This window comes from Hydractinia symbiolongicarpus, chromosome 7 (assembly GCF_029227915.1).
Source record: "Hydractinia symbiolongicarpus strain clone_291-10 chromosome 7, HSymV2.1, whole genome shotgun sequence".
Classification (NCBI taxonomy): Eukaryota; Metazoa; Cnidaria; class Hydrozoa; order Anthoathecata; family Hydractiniidae; genus Hydractinia; species Hydractinia symbiolongicarpus.
The window spans coordinates 21,036,801-21,059,380 of NC_079881.1; the positions used below are offsets into that span (position 1 = coordinate 21,036,801).

General features: G+C 33.1%; 4 protein-coding genes across 5 annotated transcripts; 3 read left to right on the plus strand and 1 right to left on the minus strand.

The window, feature by feature from the left end:
- Positions 1–98: 98 nt before the first annotated feature.
- On the minus strand, positions 99–3,108 carry LOC130649063 (intraflagellar transport protein 27 homolog). Its single transcript, XM_057455256.1, has 6 exons — positions 2,977–3,108; positions 2,445–2,524; positions 1,909–2,028; positions 1,448–1,562; positions 1,000–1,109; positions 99–391 (listed from the first exon to the last, which is right to left on the minus strand). The coding sequence occupies exons 1-6, from the start codon at positions 3,026–3,028 to the stop codon at positions 308–310; spliced, it is 561 nt and encodes a 186-aa protein (XP_057311239.1). The 5' UTR covers positions 3,029–3,108; the 3' UTR covers positions 99–307.
- Positions 3,109–4,382: 1,274 nt separating this feature from the next.
- LOC130649062 (uncharacterized protein C2orf73 homolog) lies at positions 4,383–5,376 on the plus strand. Its single transcript, XM_057455255.1, has 2 exons — positions 4,383–4,558; positions 4,726–5,376. The coding sequence occupies exons 1-2, from the start codon at positions 4,500–4,502 to the stop codon at positions 5,300–5,302; spliced, it is 636 nt and encodes a 211-aa protein (XP_057311238.1). The 5' UTR covers positions 4,383–4,499; the 3' UTR covers positions 5,303–5,376.
- A 4,167-nt stretch (positions 5,377–9,543) lies between these two features.
- Positions 9,544–15,884, plus strand: LOC130648824 (60S ribosomal protein L13a-like). Its single transcript, XM_057454926.1, has 4 exons — positions 9,544–9,652; positions 12,414–12,587; positions 12,673–12,920; positions 15,676–15,884. The coding sequence occupies exons 2-4, from the start codon at positions 12,442–12,444 to the stop codon at positions 15,840–15,842; spliced, it is 561 nt and encodes a 186-aa protein (XP_057310909.1). The 5' UTR covers positions 9,544–9,652; positions 12,414–12,441; the 3' UTR covers positions 15,843–15,884.
- A 106-nt stretch (positions 15,885–15,990) lies between these two features.
- Positions 15,991–21,565, plus strand: LOC130648823 (nucleolar protein 11-like). Of its 2 annotated transcripts, XR_008982969.1 has the most exons (13): positions 15,991–16,144; positions 16,228–16,288; positions 17,145–17,213; positions 17,936–17,996; positions 18,181–18,227; positions 18,763–18,887; positions 19,010–19,135; positions 19,314–19,400; positions 19,499–19,577; positions 19,852–19,956; positions 20,524–20,631; positions 21,261–21,460; positions 21,496–21,565. XR_008982969.1 is itself a non-coding variant. In XM_057454925.1 (12 exons), the coding sequence occupies exons 1-12, from the start codon at positions 16,107–16,109 to the stop codon at positions 21,375–21,377; spliced, it is 1,023 nt and encodes a 340-aa protein (XP_057310908.1). In that variant the 5' UTR covers positions 15,992–16,106; the 3' UTR covers positions 21,378–21,519. The 2 variants fall into 2 exon arrangements, 1 of the variants encoding a protein (XP_057310908.1); XM_057454925.1 differs by having other exon boundaries at positions 15,992–16,144; positions 21,261–21,519.
- Positions 21,566–22,580: the final 1,015 nt, after the last annotated feature.

Genomic DNA, 22,580 nt, shown 5'->3' on the forward strand with positions numbered 1-22,580 from the left:
ATTGAATCTAATTCTTATAACAAAAACTCTATGTAATAAGTACTTTTTTAAAGATCTCAATGGCGTCTAACAGGTTTCACAGTACAATGCTGTTAGTGAAGAAAAAAATCTAAGGCCTGAAAAAAATGGCATTCCAAAAGATCTAAACGAAATTAAATGGAATAGAACTCTTAAAAGTAGGCCTCGAAATACAAAAATTATCGCACAAGAGTGTATTGCAATTACAAATGTCTATACAATATTTTTAAAGAGATGAATCCCTTGAGAATAAAAAAAAGCAGAAAGAAGTGTATTGACATGACATTAGTTACAAAGAAGACGTGTCAGCACATGCAGTAAAGAAATCAGCGACCACTTGTTGGAAGGGTGATTCCACATCATGCATCTCTTTCTAAAAAAACAAACAGATAAAAAATATAATTTAGCAAAACTAATTTCAATTTTTGGTTTTTGTCAGATAAAAAAGGGTCTTTTATTTTATGTTTGGTCCTGCTTTTGAAATATCTAGCAGCTGTTTCATTTTAGAAAACATTTATGAAACTTTTTTTAGAAATCCAAGACCTTTGGACCGTTAAATTGTATCACCAATTCAAAAAGAAGAAATCTGATAATCGGTAAAAAAACAAAATTAATGTCCTTCAAGCCAAAAAATCGGATTGAAATTAAATGACGCTAATACAGTTGATGTAATTCGATGTGAAAATGACAACATTTTTTTAATTATATATGTTGTGTGGTGTTGATTTTAAACAAAAAAAAGCTTTGTTTTCAAATTGTAAAAAACTAAGAACTAAATGGTGAGACTAAAAAAGCGACTAAAAGTAAGAAACTTTCCTGAATAGCTTTCTCATTAACGTAAAAACGCTTGAGAGCGCTGTAAATTTTTGAAACTTACAGCACTCTCTCAACAATGCGAACCTTTATTTGAAACTAAGAATATGATACAATTGTAAAGTATTCGTAAATTTAACGCAGCAGTTATTAAAAATCTCTACTCACTGCAGATGTGTGAAAAATTTTCATTTGCAACTGCGAAGCAAGATCTTCTCCCATTTCATTTGACACAACCTGACGATCTGTTAAATCACATTTGTTAGCTACGAGAACACCTATTATAAAGATTAATATGTCTAATTAATAGCCCATGGACACAAACACTAAAAAACATTTACACTGTAGAATGACAGAGAAGCTAAAATGTCAATCGTTAAACTTGATTTCTCCGCAACAACAACAACAACAACAACAACAACGACTCTTATCCTCTTCATCATCACCGTCAACATCATACAGTGTTTCATCACACACCCGTCTTGGGTAGAAAAGTCAAGGGTCTGATAATGTGAAGGTTGACGTCAACGGTAGTGTCCCCTATCGTCAATTTTAGCATATATTCCATCACCAAGTCATTTCTGAACAATCTCTTAAAATGTTGCTAAACCCTTACCAAATAACTTTCCAGAATTAGCTGCTTCCACTTTCTTATGCCAACTTCTAATGTTATCATACGACGCCTGATTAGTGACATCGTAAACAAAGATCGCCATTTCCACGTTTTGTAACTAAAATGCAATTATATGTCATGTTATGCTTTGAAATTACATGTCCCCAACATCGAGAAAAAAGTATAATAATATAGCATCATTGGTTTTATAGAGCAAGCCAGTAAATTTTTTTTCAGAGATTTAACGGAGAGTCCTTATCCACTTGCTAGAGCATTTTGGTATTTTCAAACAATGTGAAGGTCAATCTTCGAGAAACATTATTACTTATATTATTGTTGACCGTATCGCCAAATTCTCACAAGCTTTGCCTTTTAAGTAATCACACCGCTCACACATGTTTGCATGATCCTAGCTAACAACCCTGTAAATATATGTGCACACCAAAGAAAAAAGTTTTACTTACATGTGCATCAACAATATCTTGAAAAACATCTTTACCAGCTGTATCGTACAGAAACATTTCAACAGTGTGCGGTGTTTCGGGTATATTGACACTTTTTACGACTAGATCAACACCAGTTGTCTAAATAGGGTGAATAATATTCACATATGGTTAAAAAAAAATAGTAGAGTAAAAGATTTAAGCTCCATTTAAATTTTTTACTAACTTATTTTTCGGCTAAGCCATTGTGTTCCCGTACTACATAACTTTATACAAATATGTAAACTCAGTAGCAGTATTTGATTGCATCTGTATACAATTAGGATTTACAATAACTAACTCTTTATTAATTATTACAAGAATTCGAAATCTTAAAGCCTTCAAGGGCTGTTTTATTTTGTCATAAGAAGAAAACTTTTTATGGATTATATGATACACCTTTCTGCGACTGTAACTCCCAAATAGCTTTGTTTAATTTGTGTGATAGATTTAAATTAAATTTCAGTTTCAAATGTTTCTCCAGTGCTTATTTATGTAGTGAAAAAGAAAACACTTGCCATTAAATATGTTTTCGGATACTGTGCGCCATCACTACAGTAAACTTGTGTTAAAGCACTTTTACCAACAGTTGAATCACCTAAAAGAGATCATTACACTTAAAAGCAAAAAATTCGTCTTGCCCTATGTTATAGTGGTGAACTAATTTATATGAAGAAAAGAGGAAAGAAATTGTGTAGGGGTTGACTACACCACATGCAATGCATAGTCAAAGCTTGAGAGCTATAAAAGATTAGTTTCATTATACAAACTGCACTGTACAACATTGCCCATCTTTTCATAAAGAGGAATAACTTCAAATAGCGACTCAGTTTTGCAAAGGCAACTGGTCCGTAAATTATTATGTAAAAATTATATATAGTGGAGCTATGCGTTGAATACATGATGCATATTTACAAAATATATGCTTTTAATATCAAAATTAGCTACCCCAACCACTACCCCAATTGGGTCACCCCATGTTTTTAATTAACCCTAAATAAATTTGTATGCTAAAACAGTTGGTTGACTACATCAAATGAGTGTTCTTACCACATATTACACACTTGCCACGAAAATTTAATTTTTTCTTTTCTTCTGGCATAACTTTTTTTATACTTGATTCTTCTTATCAACACTAAAATTATTATTTAATAAATACTAAATCAAATGTGCACAAAAATTACTTTGGCAGTTAAAAAGTTATGAATACCTTAAAAGCAAGGTTCATAGAAATTGATTGTTTTCAATCTTAAAATTAATGCTATACTGTTACAGTGGCGCCGTAGATTAGTGGTTATAGCTCTCGTACTCTGTGCTGGAGACCGGGGTTCGATTCCTCTTGGCGGCGATTCAACATGGGGGAGTGAATGTTACCATAGCCCCAGGTTAACCCAAGCCATGTGAGGGAAATTGGGGAGAAGGCACACTGTGTGGGTCGTTAGATGTTGCCGGGAGTTGTCTAGTAGAGCACGGGCCCTAATTGGGTCTGCGTAGCTCAAAATGCACATTAAATACTCTAGGACTCTCCATCTAAGCCCTTCCTGGAAATAATAGACAGGGTATATCCCTCGATATTTGTGAGGCTAGCCATGTAAAATATGCACATCTATCTATCTATCTTTAAGTGATGCTATACTGCTTGCATCTGCATCACTTGTATTATTTATTCACGGCCCTCCCAATTTCTAGGCATATGGACTGGTAAAGTGGTCTTCAAACAACAACAAAAATTCAGAATTAGCTCTACACTTCATCTAGGGCAAAGGAATTACATTGCGGTTTCTTGTCCACCACAAGCATGTATTTGCGCACGCACGAAAAAGTTCATTATTTTTTGTAATTATAGCTGTAGCTACTTGCGTAGTAATCAACAACAGTAAAAAAAATTGTTACCAAAACCAAAACTATATACTATAAAAAACCGTGCCATTAAATTATATACATGATTGTGTCATAGAAGTCATTTATTCTGTTTATGTTCCTCTTTTACGGATTTCTCGTAAATCGCCATCTAAATATTGTAGGAATACATCAGTTGCTGAAAAATAATTATCCTACGATTTCTTTTAGAACAGATATACTAAGGTGTGTGCAAAGGTGCTATAACTATAGATAGCTAGTTACCATATTCTTAAAAGTGAATCTACACTGGTTAAGATTGAATGTGTCTTCAGCAATTTGAGAAAACATTATTGACTAAAAATTATGTAGCTAAACTGAGTGAGAGTGGGTTAAAAATAAATAATAGCTAAGCCGATCTATGACGCTATATTTGGCTTAGCAAGAGGTTTATAGACGTTGTACAAAAGTTTGATGTCTTTGAAGAAAGCTTAGTAAACTACATTAGTAAACACATTAAAATTAGTTTCATCTTGTCTTGTTTTTCGTTACTCGGTCGCCATTTTTTAAAAGTTTATAAACAAACTAAAAGCTATTCCTTGGAAGTACTATTACCTTAACTACCAAGCATCCATTCGTCAAAACAACATACGAATCAAGGCAAGCTTAAGTGTTCTTTTTACTACCTACATGTTTCTTGCCACGTTCTTTGGTTTATTTTTTTGTGGGTTCCAATGAGTACAAGTTTACCATGTCTTATGACACGAAAAAAGAAAATTCCAGGCACAAAAACGTAGGTTAATTTTGTGTCTATCTTGCATGCAGAGATTAAATTTTGAGATTCTCAAGCTCAGGGCAAAAAAAGGATTCTGCCTTGGCTTTGACGGTCAGGTGGATAATTTTTTTCTTCTTTTCTTCTATTATACAGCCAAATAAGATATCATTATTTTGTTTTTCTAGCTTTGATGCAGAGAAAGTTTTGGCAGATTTCACCCCAGGTTTATCAACTCAACCCTCATCATACAGAAGTACATATTACTCAAAAAAGAAATGTTCTGCTCCAGTGGCTGGTAAAACGAAAAGAAATAACTCAAATAATGTTTGCTTTTTATATGAAAACCCACGTTTTATAAATGAACCAATATGCTTTGCTAATTCAAAAGAGACTTCACCAAACCAAGCTATGTGGTGGCCGGATTCTGTACCAGTTGATCAAAAGCCCAACCCTGCTTATAAAAAAGACACTGTTAATAGATCAGATTATGCAATCTTTACCAATGCTCCTCCTGGCCTTACTCGATTTGGATGCAATAAAAACATGTTGAAAACAGCACAAGGTATTGTTCCAACTGGTAGTGACAAGCCTTTAATTGCAAAGGAGAAAATATCTTATGAGCATCAATTTGATTGTCGACAGAACAGAAGGGAGAGAGGGAAACTTCATGGCAGTTTTGTGTGGAAGCCTATTTCTGATCGCCATATTCAAGAAAGGATTAGACTTAGATTAAAACAGCAGAATAGTAATATTTTTGATTGATACTGTGTATAATAATTGTAATTATAATTTATATGTATATATATATATATTTTTTAAGATGGGGATTTTCCTAACTTTTTTGTCATTTGTTACAGTGTTTGTTTACTGATTTGGTAAACAACTTGTTATTGTTATTAAAGTGATATTGTCTTTAAAAGAAAATAGTAGTTTGCTGTATCTCAATTAAAATTAAGCGACACCATCGCATTCTACTCTCAAGCTAATGATTAAAAATAAATAGGGACCTTCAATGATTACTTTGGTATTTGTTCATTAAGATCAATTTTTGGTCCTTGGACTAAAGTTTCAACTCCAATCAAGAATGAATTAATTTTAACTGATTTTAAATTTCCAGCAAATATGTATATTATATATCTTTGGACAGCAAATCACTTTGTAACAATATTATGATATTATGCTCAATGAGTGATTATAATGAATGAGATTAAATAATCTCCCAAAATAGTTCAATTTTTTAGCCGATTGTTAAAACGTCACAAATAAAAAAACTGTAGACAAGTGAAAGTTTTATTGTAAAAACAAGTCTGAACCATAAGTTCCCAGCCGGCACAAGACGTCTTAAAGACGTCTTAAAATGTCTTTTTTAAATCTTCTGTTAGAAAACGCTATTAAGATGTCTTTAATGCATCTTCTTAAGAACGTCTCTCAAAAGACACCTTTTATACGTCTTTTGAAAGTAAATAAATTCGAATCTTGTAGTATACGCATTTTAGATGTCTTTTAGAAGATCTTCAAAAGACGTCTTTTAAAAGACATCTAAAAGTTATCTAAAATATATCTTTTAAAAGACGTCTTTCTCTTCTTGCTATAATGCATCTAAAACGCGTCTTTTAATAGACGTCTTGTCCTATTTCTAAAAGTGGTCTAAAATGCGTCTTTCAAAAGACGTTCGTTTTTTATATAAAAAATTCGATTTAAAAAAACGGGGGTGTTCGCAAACTTAGATAGCATGTTTATTTTTTTCGGAAATCAATTTTTCACGAAATTGATGAAAGTGGTAATCGTCACTTTTAATTATTTTTAAAAACTAATGTATTTTAACGACCCTTAATAATACGATTTTTTCATTACATCGTAATTTTGCTTTCCTGCACCTCCTGGCGGATATTCTTCGATGAAAATTAGCGGTATTTTAATGAAAGCATCAGAGAGATTTTAATTTTCGTCAGGATCTTCACTACTACATTGATGGCGCAAGCCAATTTAAAAAGCAACAAAGACAAAGTTCCGCTGGAAGGCAAATTAATTTATAAAATTATAGTAGGTAAGTGTATTAGCTGATGTATTACGTTGTTACCCTTCTATGTATGGTGTGTTTTCTGACTACGTTTCTATGAAAGTTCTTTCTCTGGAAATAAGCTTTTTTTCTCTCTAGATTCTGTCCACGAGCGTTTCAAAGAATGAGCAAGAAATGCGACGCATAATTGGGACCAACCTGCGAACGCTCCCAGTCAGAAGATCAGGGACATTGGTACCTTAAACGTATAAATTTCCAAAAAACAAAGGACAAAATACATTTAATATATCTCTTTTGTTTATTTCATATAATGCCTATTTTTTCTAAAAAGTTGAATAAAAAAAAACAAAAAAAACAAAAACCAAGGAAGACGTCTTATAGATAGATAAAAGATGTCTTTCTAAAGATGCATTTAAAAAGTTGCATTAAAGATGCATTATAGTCGCTTCTACATCTATAAAAGGTCTAAAAGACATCGTAAAAGATTTCTTAAAAACGTCTAAAAGACGTCTTTGAAAAGACGTCTAAAAGAGACCTTTTGAAATGCATCTTTAAAAAGACCTCTTTTAGATGCTTAAAAAGATGCATAATAGACGGACAAATCAGCGCCAAAAAAGACGTCTTTTAGAAAAGCAGAAGATGTCTAAAAGACGTCTTTTATAGCTCTTTGTGCCGGCTGGGTTTTAAAGGGAAGGAAGGGACAATTGCCTAGTCCTGATCGTGCGCAAACAAGCCTAAGATTAAAAACATTTTTGGGATAAACTAGGGCTGATGTTAACTGAATTTTGTCACGCTTCGTAGATTTATCCGCAATAGAAAAAGTTGTGAAACTTTGTAACTATACGAAATGTAAATCACGCGAATATGAATTTTATTTTACCCTGACAACCTCGTCCCCAGGCCTATTTTTCTCTTTCTAACACTCGGACGGCAAGCGGATATCAAAAAAGCGAAAAATTGCCCTGGGAACGAGGTTTGCACCCTGATTGTAGGTAAGGAAAACATAGTTCAGAGCTTAACAAAGAATTTACATCCTGAATTATTTCTTTAAAAAAATTCGAATAGGGTTCTTTTAAGTTTTAGAAACTGCGAATAAAACCTGAAGCTGTTCGTATTTCTTGTTCTTATTTTTCGATCTATAAAAATGTATTATTGCGTCACGTGAATATAAATCTATGTCAAAGTTAAAAACAAAATTCATTATTTTTTAAAAAATAACATTTTGACGAATTTTATAAACGATGCAAGTTTTGCATCCGCAAAGTCCGCGAGATATTTGAAATATTATCCACCAAGTCGCATTTCCCAAATTTAATTCCAACATCAATTTTGTATTATATAGCTATATATACTTTTAAATTCAAAATTTTTGCATTTTTAGAAAGGGCAGAAAAAAAAGGACTTTTAAAATGTTCTTCCTAGACTAAAAAATCTGTAAAACATTGGCTTTTAAAGCACCATAACGGTTTTATCGTATTCTATTTGTGATTGATGAAATTTGCAGAATTTATTTTTGTGGTAGCCAACTTGCGGAACTTAAATTAAAAAACTGAGTCTAAAACTGACAAAAACTTTCCCCGAAAATTTCTTCCTTCCTTTCAGGCTAGCACACAGTATTAGTATAGCGTTTACAACTACTTTTAAACCGGGTGCGAGATTAAATTTTTGTCTAGCTAGCTACCTCCAGTGCCCAGACACCTATAGAAGAATCACACATAACCATTTCAGTATATATAGCTTGGTAGCATTGTCACTCTTAAACTATTAGAAAGTGTGTTAGCTAGATGTGTAACCTTATATAATACATTTACTAATTTTCAGCAGCACCAGTAGCTACACAATCCTGGTCAGAATATGTTGAGACAGGACAGCTAATTTTGAAGTTCGCCGACACTAGTATTTGCGTAAGCTATTTCTATATTGTGAACTTGTCAATGTTTAGAGTGGACTTAGGATTTGTTAAAGAATTGTCAGCATGGGTATTTTTGGAACTTTCGTGGCACCGGCGTGGATTGCGTGTTAGAGAATGTGACTGCGACTTTTTAACGCTGTCTGACTGTCCTACGTTTGTGCAAAAGTAGCAACTTTGCAGTCTGCCGGATGTAGCGCATTGACCGTTTGACACTTTCGTCCATATTTAAAAAATAAATATATATTCTTGGCACAAAATTATAGCTAGCTAGTTACAAATTTTGCAACCCATACCAATACTGCTTTGATACCTAATTCACATAGCTAGTTTTCTTGCATTCGAAACAAAGCTCAATTGATTCACCTACTGTATTTAATCTACTATCTCAAAAACTTTATTGTTTTTGCTTTTCTAGTACAGCCGTTTTGTTAGCACGGGTTGAATCCCACTTCTCCTATAATCCCCGACGGAATTGCTGTGGTTACCATCATAAAGTTCGTACTGTATATACATCCTTCGATCTTCAGCTTTATAGCAGTGTAAGTAGCATTCACAACTATTTGGAGTGCATACACGTTTGGAATTTCAATTACAAAACTGTTTGTCCTATTTTTGTTGTTCTACGGTTTTTACGTGTCATCAACTCTTTGCTTTTTTTAAACGCTTGCTGAATTTTTTATCTTAAAGGATAATGCTAACCAAATTTCGATACTTTTTGATAAAATAATACTGCATTTCTTATCATTCTCCGTCTCAGTGTGAACCCGTCTTTTATTTCTGTATAAGTAAGGTTAAAATGCATGTTAAAATGCCAATCCCTGCTGCCAGGCGGGGATTTATAGAGTAAATAGAGTAAATACGGTATTTGTGACTTAAAACACTAAACTCACTAAGCATGGTGGGGCTACATACAAAACTTTGGTTCATAAGTTGTGTCCTGACAATGCCACGTGACGAAGCCTCCCACACTTTTAGGACTTCCTCTCTCCTTGTCGCTGAAATTAATGATACAAAAGGCGCTGGAAACGGGGTTGGCCACGCTTTGGATGCCAACAACCATATTCTTGAAAAGGGACATTGGGGCGAGGTTGGTTTTCGTCTTACTCGCCGCAACATGGTAGAAATAGTCGCGCCGTTCATTCTTTTCTGACATCTACCCGATTCCAACACACGTGAAGAAGTAAGACATTTTTAATTCTCAAAAAATTAAACTTTCCTTTTTTCGGGATTCTTCCTTGTTTTTTTCGAACAACTGTTTAATTGTATAGGGGCCAAAAAATTTGATTCCTAGAAGTCGTAATTTTGCTAAAAGCATTGTGCCAAGCTTGTACCGTGTTCCAACGAGTTGCTATATTATTTATTTAAACTTTAGATAACTCATGAAAGTGCATTCCATCAATATTTTTCTAAAGTATTCAGAAGATCCACCTTTATTTTAAGAGATTGTCTTTCTAAGCCTAACATTTGCAGTAAAGGAACTCGCAATCATGGTATATAAATACTGTGATTGACTTGAAAAATCAGAAACAGGGTCTACAAAATTAAAACTTTTACTTCACCCGTCATATGATTTGTACAGGGTGATATTTTGAGAAATGCAGAAATTGCAGGATCATGTTTTTAGTGGCGTTGTTCATAGTTCCTAAATCTCTTGTTCAAATTGACAGGTAAAATAATAGATGTACGCTATGGTCCATCCCTGTTTCCCACTTTGAGCGAAGTTATCTTTGAAATTAGCATATGGTTTAAATATAGTTTGGAATATTTGATAAAATATGTTACTAGTTACAATATAAAAATTTAAGTCGACTTCATTTACCTAAAGTCTATGTTTTATTGTCTGTCAATTTTTCAGGGGTTTTCTGCACAAGAGTCCCATTAAAACGTAAACATTAAAACTTGTCTATGCAGTTGTTGTAAAGTTACAGAAACGTGATTATTTCTTCATAGAGCAATTTATTATTATTTTGCATCCCTAACTTGAAATAAACTTGTTAGTTACACATCCGCCAAAAGATCAACCTGTAGTATTATTCAAACCAAAATTGTGGCTATTTTAGTAACATTTATCATGTATATAATAAAGGGACTACAAAACACACTCTTGACATTTGACTTCTGTCGAACTAATGGCCATAAACAACAAATTTTTGCAGTGAGGACAAAAACAACATCTAAAATTATCTAAGTATATTAAAGTTTGTTTTTATTAATTGCGCTATTGGTGCACTTCTGTATATTCAAAAAAAATAATAAAGTTAGTTTCACCATATTAAAATGAAGTTTAAACAATGCAGTATTTTGTTCTTAAAGTGTCACAACGTGACTGTGATGTTTAAACAACACCGTATTTTGTTCTGCACGCTTCAACGCAATTGTATAAATTTTAAACAATCCCGTAGTTTGTTCTAAAATCATCAAAACAAATTTGTCAAAACTTTTAAAAACATATCGTACGCAATTTACTTTAATCTTTTGTTTTTGACATCATATTGAAGTAATTATATATAAGTTTGTTTTACCTTTAGAAACAAGATACATTTATTTTTCACTACAGAAAAGTTTGTTTAAGTTCACATCATTATTTTAAATAGTTTGTTTAACTTTTTCATTAAAAACGAAGCACTTTGTATGGCTTTTGTTTAACAAAACAATGACTTTAAAACATTCTTAAAGCAAGTAACATCGCATTTTAAACAAATATAGTTTGAATCCACCCGAAGGCAGTTTTTCTCAAAAAAAATTTGCATAAAAAAAGCTTGTTGTTTGGACATTGTTAGATGGTTAGGAGTTGAAGAGCAATACTATCCTTGCAAGCGAGATAGTAACAATCAAACTTGAATGGAATGACCCTTTCTTTGAAAATAGTAATTAATTTATCATATGTAATTGTTGTGAAGTAATAAGTATAATAATTTCTGTTTATTGCACACCTTCTTTCAGAGTGCGCAGGGATTGGGAGTAATGTCCATCTTGAAGATATCACTTAAACCGTTTTGTAGTCCCTTTAACTGTAATACACGTGTTCACAGTTATTATGATATGTAGTAATACACGAAGTCTATGAGGGTATGAAAAAAATCTGCGGGAAGGCTACTGCGCAGAAATGGAAAAAACAACAACACGTTTGCCAGCCAACAGCAGTGGGTATTTTTTGGTAAAAGGGAAAGTTTTCAGTTGTAATATTGAAGATATGTCTTCTAAATTCATTTTAAGATGATTAGTACGGTGCAACTAGTTATAACTTAAATTGTATATAATATGTAATTTTTACTCAACTGTGAAAAGGTGTATTATTATGGAAAATCAGGATCTGATAAATATTTAACTTAAACTTATCAGTTATTCTAACTCGTGTTAGCTATAATTAGCTATATCAATTGCTGACACAAATTCCAAGATGTTAACACAACCAGCTGAAAAATACAATTTCTGTCACCAATTTTAAGTTGACATTAAAAGAAATTAAGCTATTAAAATTCCACTCTGTTTTATGAGAAAACTGACCACATAAACAAGATGTTATCCTCCAAATCATATGCCAGGAAATATAAATTTGAATCAATTATTTTGGCTTAGCATTTAGCACAATATAAAATACAAGCGTAAAGAAAGTATGTAACCAATAAGCTGTTAATCAATTGAAAAAATCTTTATAGAATGTAGGTATACAAATAAAACACTATAACTTTGTTTGCTATAATAAAAAGTGTCCCCATATAACCCTTTGAGATGTCATTTAATTTAAGAATTTACTATGTTTCCTTGTAAGCAAAAAGTACATCGAATCCTCCAGACATGTTTTTAAAGGTATTGTGTTAGTCAACTCAAAAAGTATGGCATTCTGCATACACCATGAAATTTATGCACCATATTGTGTTTATCTGGACTATTACGCTTTCAGAGGAGACATTTTGATTTTTTTTTATCTTCACGTATAGGTTGGTATATCTGGAGTTGCAACACAAGATGGCCTTTGAAAAAGTCATTGTCATTGATGCTTCAACCCATATGATGGGAAGGCTGGCATCTGTTATAGCCAAGTGTATTTTGCAAGGACAACGCATTGTTGTTGTGCGATGTGAGGATATCAACATCAGTGGTAATTTTTACCGGTTGGTGGAATTCTTCTGTTATCTAGACGCTACACATTGAAATATGTTGGATTATAAACAATTTTTAACATAATTTTTTTTTCAGTAACAAGCTGAAGGTTATGGATTACTTAAGAAAGCGAATGAATACGAAGCCATCCAAGGGGCCATATCATTTCCGTGCCCCCAGCAAATGCTTGTTCAAAGTTGTCCGCGGAATGATCCCACACAAAACTAAACGTGGCATGGAAGCTCTTAACCGCCTAAAAGTTTTTGATGGTATTCCCCATCCTTATGACAGAATGAAGAGAATGGTTGTGCCATCTGCACTTAGAGTTTTAAAACTCAAACCAGGTAAGTTTTTTGCATTGTGTATAAAAGTAACTAAATTTTCATATTAATTTGTAAATTGCTATTTCGAAAAATATGGATGTTGATCATAAATTTATGGAACTTGAATAGTTGTATTGACAGAATAGCTATTAAACTTAGTGCGAACTCCACAAAAGCTGCAAAGTATAACAGGTTAACACTTAGTGTGCACTCTGTCAGGAGTGAGTTTAAAAACATAGCAAAATGCCAGAAAAATCTGATCTTTATGAAATGACAGCAATTTGAAAGTTCCCACTAAGTCCCATCGTGCATAAGCTTTTCATCTTGAAATGTTTTTAATGTCAGTTTCTATCTTTTGCTTGTATTTGTTTCACCCTTTACTTCCTTTTTTCTTAACCCTTAAACTGCCAAGGACCTATTTGATAAATCGTACCCAAAAACCAGCCACTTTTGCCCCAAAAGAGAAAATGTTTTACACCACTACATAAATTTAGATATCTGGAGTTCTATAAACAGTTAAAAGTTTAGTGAGCCATTTTGGAAAGGTTATGAAAAGAGATTCTGCTATGTTATACAAAAATCTTTATCATGAATACAGTAATTATTTTTCATTTAAGTTAAAAAAAAATGCAGTCGGCACGGTTTAGAAAACAATGAACATGCCTTTTTTGGAAAAACATTTAGATAAATTTAACTTAACCTTCATATGTAAATAAAATATAGCCACAAAAACTGGTTATAAACATGTATTTTCCAGTATATAACCCGCACATCGTATAACCCGCAGCTCAGCTTTTTTAGGGAGTTATAAACTAGATGCTATCAGATAGCCCGCACCTTTGTATAACCCGCATCGTGTTTAAAAAAATCAGCGTATTTTTACTTACCCTAATCATTTTATAAACATGTGCGTGTGTTCTGTTTTTTTCATGATGGAGACAAGTAGGGACGTTTAAACTCGTGAACCCCAAACACGAGAACTGAGTGTCTGAACTAGCGACTCTCAGTCTTAACTTCTTTGTCTCCGATTGCCGAAATAATATGAATTAAAATTAATTTGATAATGCTGTTTTCCCTTTATTTGTAAACATTAGTTTCAGCCAATAATATTTCTTGCTTCTTGTGATTAAACAAACAAACAAATAAAAAACCCAAGCTATCAGGTTATATATCTAAAGTAAAATCTCTGTTTTTATGCATATTTAAGTTTTTTTGGCTAAAAAATAAACAACATAATAATTATCACGGATTGTCTGTAACTTCGATGTATGGAACAGTCTTTTCTAATGTTTATAGACATTTGTTATCTCTTTATATATCGGCAATCACAGTGTGCATAATAAATGAATGGCGGCAAGGAGGAGGATATTGTTGCGTGTGTCTTATTTATTTTTGATATTTTCACTGGCCACCTGTTGCTCAAAGGTAGCAAAGATAAAGAAAATTATTATCTGTACTTTAATTTTAAAATTTTTCAATATTTTTAACAGGAATTAATAATTAAGTCCCAGTCACTAGGTTGTGAAATATGTGTCAATTAAACTTAAAAATGATACCTGCTATATTGCTCTATTACCAGAAGCAAATCATTTCAATGTGGTCAATGTGATTCCAAAGATATAAATAGATTAGAACTACATTCAACACAAAAAAAATGATCTCCAGAATTGTGTTTAGAGAGAGCTCGTAATTAAATCACGTAGTTGAAGTAAAATTACATAGATATAGGGTCGCGCATGCAGTTATATTACTGTACGCATTTTATCCCATTGCTACTATTTTCTGCATTAAATGTATAAACTTTATATTTCTTCACATTATCACATAACCCGCACCACATTATAACCCGCACCAACAGTGGAAGTCCAAAAAATCAACTAAAACGCGGGTTACATACTGGAAAATGCGGTAAAAGATTAAATATAAATATATGAAGTTCTTTATAAACCTCCTCATATTGTTTTTTAACGTAAGATATAAACTAAAGCATGGCCTATTTTAAATCCCCCTGGAACACACTTGTCAGTGTATCTACCATATGGAAGGTTGGTAGGTTAACTGTCACTATCAGCTTGGCTAGCATTTTGGTCATTTCTAGCCTCGAATTCTACTTCAAGGCCTTTGAAATCAGACCACTCATTTTCTGAACCAAACAAAATATTATACTTGTTCTCTCCAATTGCATCTGGAATAATTTCTTCGTCGAAATCGCTGTCTGCATTGGTAGCAATTTCAAATTTTTCGGGGTTTTTTTTGTTACCAAAAAACGTGTTGTTTGCTTCCGCCATTTTGAATCGAGTTATAATGGTAGGGGTGCAAATTTCACCAAAGTGCGGCTCAACTATGTGCCTCTGAGGCACCAAAATTTCAATAAATATAAATGGCCCGTTTTCGAGTTCAAAGTAGGGTCGTAGGAATTATGGGACCTGCCTGGGGTAGGGTTTTTTTAACAGAAGACAGATCCTGTTCCAGGACTGGCAGGTTAAGGGTTAATGTATAGCACTTTTTTCTTCTTCCTTAAACGGTCAGTTTGTTAGGGTTCAGTCAACACTATGCAAAAAGTAGGGGAGAAACTTTGAAAATGTCAGGATATTCAGCTAAAAAATATCAAGAAAATAGAAACTAACTTTTAGTAGCATTTCATAAAAGTTTATAATAATTTTCCTGCATTGTATGTTGTTAGCTTAAACGTGTTCATAGTTATTCTTTATTATTATTTGAGAATTTGTATTTTTTTTTAATTCTTGGCAGTAAACACATGATCTTATTTGTTCAGGTCGTAAATATTGCAGACTTGGACGACTTAGCTCAGAAACTGGATGGAAATATGAGGGTGTCGTCAAAGCCCTTGAAGAAAGGCGAAAAGCTAAAGCTCAAGTTTATTACCAAGCTAAAAAGAACGCTTTGAAACTACGTGCTGAGGCTGAAAAACAAGTTGCATAAAGTGTATATTTTGAAGACGTTTGAAATAAATGAACTCAAAGACACAGTTGTTTTAATTTTTACAGCATACTAAATCTGGAATTATTTAATGTTAGTGTCAATTCACGACAGGCCCTATTCAAGATTGTCATTAAATACAAGTGATCATAATATTCTTCATTGTTTTTATATAATATGCTTGTGAATTTTTGTGTTTAATGTTTAGTGTTTACTTTTAAGTTACACAAATTTTACTTTTAGGCAAAAAATTAATAAATTTTTAAAATGGCTGCACCTACTTTGTTAACTTGCTTAAAACTCAGGTAATAAGCATTTTTTCTAAAATGTGATTATAGAAATTTATTTTCAGTGCCATATACAAACATTTAATTTGTTTTGTTTTTAGGAAAGAAGATTCTCAACAAATGGAAGTTGCTGCATTATATACTCTTGAAAAACCAAAGAAAGTACATATACTAGTTACCAGCATTTTTTAAAAGAAAAATTACCTAGGTGTCTACCAGACCAGGGTTTAAATTAACGCTTATAAAGTGATTCGGGATAAAATAGTGATTTGCTTAGCACAGTGATTTCAAGAGGTGTGCGCCGAGGAAATTGTTTTGGAAATATAGGTCTCTAGATTGGCTGAAAATGCACTTGCGGCAATTTATATTGGATTTATTGAAAAACACTATTTTTACAGTGTTATTCTCTTCCTTCGTTTGTTTTCTTGTTCAATAGCGAGTTAAAGCTGGCATTAGATTACATGCTAACACTTTAAGCTTTGGCATTTCGTTGATTTACGATGGAATCAGCAGCCCCATTTGGAACCATACCACAGGGACCTGACTCTCCGAAGAGCCAGAAAAGTCGAAACTGATTCACGTTTTATTCAACTCAACTGCAGGAAAGTGCACGCCAACGAAAGCTATATATGATAACCAGAACGAGGGAGAACCTCAATTGCCTTACGACGGAGTCGTAACTTTTAAGCGAACTCTCTTTCTTCTGAACAAGCAAACAAACCAACGTCGCTTCTGAGAAATGATTTTGAAGTAATTGTTAAGAAAATTTTTCTACAATTCATTATTTGTGAAATCACCTTCAGCACATGGTTTTCTTTAGCTTGTAACTGGTGTAACGAAACATCAAGGGGTCAATGACAAGTGGCCTACAGTGTTCCTGACAATTGCAAAGAGGTTTTCTCCTCTACAGTCAGCAAATTTTTGCAAATTGACTTTCTATTTCAAACCCTGTACCTGGTTATTAAGTTAGACATAATAATACATCACAATTTTTTTAAAGTTTATATTTTGTACATAGGAGAAAACTGTTTGGACATCTGAAGTTACGACAGCAAAAGAATCAGCCATATTTAAAAATGTAGAAGAGGTAAACTGTAGTTTTCTATTATCTTACCTAGACACTTAATAAAACCTATTGACTACCTTCTTACCGTGCAGAAGAAGAGTTAAAAATTATTCAAAATTTACTGTTCTGAGTTTATACATTGAAATTAAAAGTGAAAGCAGATGTTTAAACAATCATCTGTCATTTCATGGTTGCAAAAAAAGCTTTCTTGCAGGACATGTTAAACACATTTAATGACTAATGAGCACTAATCCAAAAAAATAAGTATGAATCCAAAAATATGTCTTGACTTTATTTGTTTGTTTGTTATGTTAATGTGGAAATAAAAGCTAATTATTCCAATTCGTTTCGTTGTTCAATTCCTTTGACATCCTTGATTTTGTAATTTTAGTTACACTTTATCTAATTGAAATTTCCTAAATTTTTGTAGGTGTTTTTCCCTTAAAAAAATCTTATAAAAAACAGCTAAAATTCTAAAAAAAGTACTTGTTATAAAATAAGTGGTAATTTTCCTCTGATGTGCTTACAAACATTTGTACCAAGTTTTCTATCTTGTAACGCAAAATGGTAGCTTAGCTGCGCAATTAGCGAGACGCACACAATGCAGTATAACAAGGACGGGCAAACTTGTGGATTTTTCCACGGGCTAACAACTAGTCAATTAAAATAGATCAATACAATCTATAACTTCAGTTTAATCAAATACGTAGCCGTTGTTAACTATCAGGCATGTGATTTTTTAGTATCAGACATTAGACAACCTTGCAAAACAGCTGGATGCTTATGTATTGGCAACAGAAAAAGGTGATTTTTTTTAGCAAAGCATTAGGGTTGTGTATGTGAGTAAAATTGTCATGATTATGGCAAGAAAATTAAAAATCTCTGTGGAAAATGTCAAGTTATGTTGAAATGTGGATTTCTTCAGGATTGTTTGGGATCTCTTCCAATTAACTAAAAACTCAAAAGAAAATACTTTTCTTTTTTTTAGCTCTCAGGAAAAGAAAATATGATGACGAAAATTTGAGATTAAGCCATGTAAGTTATTTTACCTGTTATGACAAAGATAACTTAAACAAGCTGGTATTTCCATCTTACATAAACATTGTACAAAATGCAAAAAATGAACAGCTTATAATAACACAAAATAAAAATTTGGATACTTCAATTTTTTCTTCTGCCACAATATTTTAATCCCTAAAAATGGCTTGCAAAGAGTAAATTCAAATTCAATAGCTCCTTTAGTGTATGTAATAGTGTTTTTAGTGTATTTGATATGGCCATTTTTATGTGGTAAAATGAAGTACAACAACTTTAATTTTATCTTAAACATTCCCCATGTCTTTGTTTTCATAAAGCACATATGATGATTCTTCACTTCTTATTTCAAACTTGATGAGATTTCAGTGAATTCCTCGTTTCTGATGTGTATTATGAAAACAGCATTTGCATTCACACTCATACCAAAATTTGACACAAAAGTCAAGCTTTATATACAAGTCAGCATTAAACCAGTGCATTTTTGGCTGCATATCTCAAATCCTTGACTGTGCGCTGTGTTTGCATCTTTTAGCCTTCATGTAGCTATGTCACTGAATCTTGCCTTCGTGCGGCTTTGCAAAGGTGTAAGAGAGATCCAAAGTTTTGGTCAAAGAATGGTTTGGAATACTTGATTAAAAATAATTATATCTCAAAAAGGTAAGCAATTTATTCCTTATATTTTCTTAGAGAATCTGAAAAAGCCAAGTGACTCCAAACATCGATGATATTTGTGGAGGAAGATTTATGGTACTTTTAACGTCATCAAATTCTTTTTCCAGCTTGCAAGGAGATGTCTTCAGCTGTATTTTTCAGTACAATGTGATTGACTTATTGAAAATCTCTGTTCGACACATCAAAGGCATATCAGAAAAATGCATTGTCAAATGTTTAAAGCATATAATTAAGTATGGTATATATAATATGTCAGCTTTTTAATAAGCGAGATGAATGATTTTAATACATTAATTTCCACTAATGCTATTCTGTTAAAAAGTGGCTAAATTTTGTAGGTTTTTCTTAACTGTACGCTTCAGATGTATCTTGTCTCTCTTCCGGATTTACCAACCCTCCTTTCTTGTTTAGGTCAGTGGATAAATCTGATATCGATAAATTAACGCTAACGCTTAGTTGGGATGGTTGTCCAGTTGATCTGGACGTGGCGAAAATATTGTATCCTTTCTGTTGACGTGGAAATCTGTAATAAAAGCGATTTTTATTTTAGTTTTGTGTTTAATTTTTAAATGTTTTTGCACCTTGACTTGAATTAGGTTATGCATGATACCTGTTTCATTTGATGAGACATGCATGACAGAGTATTTGAAATTGCTGACTGCTGATGAAGCTTTGGTAAGAATATCAATTGTGATTTTTGTTTCAAATTCTTTTAGCCGCAAAATTAGAAAGTTAAATTTCTGATCCACCGGAACTCTGTTTTTCGCTGCTTTTAAAACAACCCTGCTCAAAATTTGATCATGTCAATTAACTGTATATGTGCAGTGACAATTACAGTTGGCTTGCTGTATAATATTTCTCTTAATTCAGGCTAAATTGTGACTTCACAACTTGATGTCATCTGCTTTGCAAACACAGCCTGTTTATTTCTGTTAAACTTTCTTTGTAGGTATTTTTGCAGTTCTTGCACTACATACTAGCAGTTGTTTCACCAGCATTGATCAGCAACTGTATAACAGATATTGATGTCCCAAAAGAAATAACAGAAAAAAAGGTTGCATTATTTATGCTGTCAGCAATAATAGGTTATGGAATTGTGGTCTGGAAAAGGGACGTACAGTTTTAGAAAACGCCATGAATTTTGTGTATTGAGGACTGCCTCCTCCATAATGATAATCACCATTTGTGTATCATTTGTAACCTGCACTTTATCGACGAGTTCAATTTTAGATCAGTCGTTTTTTGCGATAGTTTTTTAATTTTAAAGATCCACTAGTTGTATCATAAAAAGTTTTTATAAACATTATGCCAAAATTATAAAGTCGAAATTTATTTTGAAATTTCTGTAGCCACATGGCATGGGATTGTAGAGCTTAACTAAGCAATTTGGATGTAATATAACTGAGCAATTCGGATGTGATAAAACTGAGCAATTCGGATGTAATACAACTGAGCAATTCGGATGTAATACAGCTATGCAAGTGATGAAACTGCGCGTCTTAAGTTTATGTTGACAAAAAATTCTTAGCGAATTCCTCGTTTCTGATGCTCTGTAGTACTCTATATTGTGCTTGTAAAGTGTATTAAACGCTGTCTGAACATCCTTTCTCTTTTTTTCTAGGTTTTCAGCTGGGTTAACTGTCTTCTGTCCGCTCAATTGATGACTTTTAATACGTCTCCGACGTTAAAGCAATTAGTACCTGAGTTAAAAAAAACACTTTCGAGACTGGTGAGTGTTTGTTTTAATAACTGTATTCGTATAGTAATCAAGCATCGTCTGTTAACCTGTGCAATTGATGATTTTTCACTTCTAAAAAGTTAATGTTGATATCATAGTGAATTCCTCGTTTCTGATGTACAGGTTAATTCAGGACTCTGCAGTACATTTACGAGAGAAAAGTGACACAGCATCTTGAGTCACATCCAATATAAAAGATTAGTTTTGCAAATCCGATATCAAACGAACATATTTAGAACGTATGTTTTTGCAAATGATAGGTTTCCAGGAGTAATTTTTTTTCTGATTTTTAATTTGTACATACATAAACTTTCATTTTACTTGCATTGCAATACTTTTGGGAAATACTTGTCCCCCCAAAAAATGAGGGGAAATTTCCCAATTTTCCGAAAGTTGGCACCCCAAAAATTAATCCTGTAAGTTTTCACGTAGATTTTATTAATAGTCTTAAAAAAAAGTATCGTCTACAATTGATGCGGAAAATATGGAATTTATTTTAGCAGAAAAAAATTGTGAATTTGTTCTCATGGATTCGTTGTTGAAGAAAATTACTTAGGAACTTACACCCCCGTAAACATCTAAAAATAGATTAGGTATTCAGAATGAACTTTTTATTTTAGGGAAATTTTTACAGCGACGTTGCATCGTTAGCACCTTACCTGGAACACTTTAAGAGTGATCGAGTGCTACCTAAGAAAGTTCATGGAAAGTACACCATTGAAACAATCACTTTGTGAAGTTGTGGTTGAGCAATGTCAAAGTGTTAATCCCGTGTTCTAGATGTGTACTTTAACATGGCGGCATGTTGAATAAAAACATATATGAAGTGGAATTTTCTAACGAAAAATATCAACGAGAATATATTTTCAATTGTAATAACTGCTTTTTGTTCTGTGTTTTAAGCTTTGGAATTCTCTGTTCTGCACTTCTGATTTTGTTTACTCGTATATTGATTGTATTCTTTTCGAATCAAATTCGAATTTCGTTGTAAATTCGAACGCCATTATGTTGCATAAAAAAATTAGAGTACCTGCACATTTTATCGACTGTTTGCACTTTACATACACGCTACCTCGGTCGTTTGCCTAGTTTTGTATTCATCCAGATTACCCCTAGGCGCGCGTGTTCCACGTCTCCAGCACGGCCCCTTTGCCTTGTTTTATATTCGCTACTCACAAACTGTACATTACGTCACTTACCCGAGGCGCAGTGGTGCTCTCAACCAATTAAAATCTCACCATTACAGGTGCCTTTAACCTACCAATTATATGTACCCATGGAATCACGTGACTTAGTCTTCTTTAACATCGTGATAGCACATTTTTCCCCTTTCCTGTTTCACTTCGCTAATCATCGCCCGTAGTTTGTTATCGATCACTTACCAAATCTGTTAATCATGACCAACAAAAAAATCGAGAAAGAATTACATAGATGTAACCCTTCCGTTATAAACAGACCCTTCATAATGACGTATCGCTTGCGCCAGGTCGGTTGTTTTGATTCTATCAGGGATCAATTACACTACCCCAGCAGAAGGCGGTATAAGAAACAAGGCCTGTGCGTCTGATGAAGTCCTTGTTTCTTAGGTCATTCCTTTACCCACACCACATCCTTTCTCTGCATACGATACTTCGAATCCTCCACTGGAGAGTAGGGACACCCAATCGAATAAAATGTTGGGTAAGAGAGTGTAGTATGCTGATGTGTACTTCGTAGTAAAAACAGGGCCTAAAGACAAATAATACTGATATATATTGCAACCAAATCTCAGTATTGGTTACGGGAAATCGCAAAGAACGGTTTCCTTGTTACGTGGCGTCATTCGTAAATATCAGCCAATAGCACAAATACTTTTGTATCTATGTACCGGGATTACACTCACTGAAGAAATATACATATAAAATTTAGCCCTTATATAGAAATACTACCGGAAATGTTTA

Excerpts from the sequence above, each read along its gene's own strand:
- LOC130649063 (XM_057455256.1), bottom strand. The coding sequence starts at position 3,028 with ATGCCAGAAGAAAAGAAAAAATTAAATTTTCGTGGCAAGTGTGTAATA. Across the intron at positions 2,525-2,976 it reads TGGCAAGTGTGTAATATGTG|GTGATTCAACTGTTGGTAAA; the intron begins GTAAGAACACTC and ends GATCTCTTTTAG. Across the intron at positions 2,029-2,444 it reads ATCCGAAAACATATTTAATG|ACAACTGGTGTTGATCTAGT; the intron begins GCAAGTGTTTTC and ends CACCCTATTTAG.
- LOC130649062 (XM_057455255.1), top strand. The coding sequence starts at position 4,500 with ATGAGTACAAGTTTACCATGTCTTATGACACGAAAAAAGAAAATTCCA. Across the intron at positions 4,559-4,725 it reads AAAATTCCAGGCACAAAAAC|CTTTGATGCAGAGAAAGTTT; the intron begins GTAGGTTAATTT and ends TTGTTTTTCTAG.
- LOC130648824 (XM_057454926.1), top strand. The coding sequence starts at position 12,442 with ATGGCCTTTGAAAAAGTCATTGTCATTGATGCTTCAACCCATATGATG. Across the intron at positions 12,588-12,672 it reads ATCAGTGGTAATTTTTACCG|TAACAAGCTGAAGGTTATGG; the intron begins GTTGGTGGAATT and ends TTTTTTTTTCAG. Across the intron at positions 12,921-15,675 it reads AGTTTTAAAACTCAAACCAG|GTCGTAAATATTGCAGACTT; the intron begins GTAAGTTTTTTG and ends TTATTTGTTCAG.
- LOC130648823 (XM_057454925.1), top strand. The coding sequence starts at position 16,107 with ATGGCTGCACCTACTTTGTTAACTTGCTTAAAACTCAG. Across the intron at positions 16,289-17,144 it reads CTCTTGAAAAACCAAAGAAA|GAGAAAACTGTTTGGACATC; the intron begins GTACATATACTA and ends TTTTGTACATAG. Across the intron at positions 19,957-20,523 it reads AAGAAATAACAGAAAAAAAG|GTTTTCAGCTGGGTTAACTG; the intron begins GTTGCATTATTT and ends CTTTTTTTCTAG.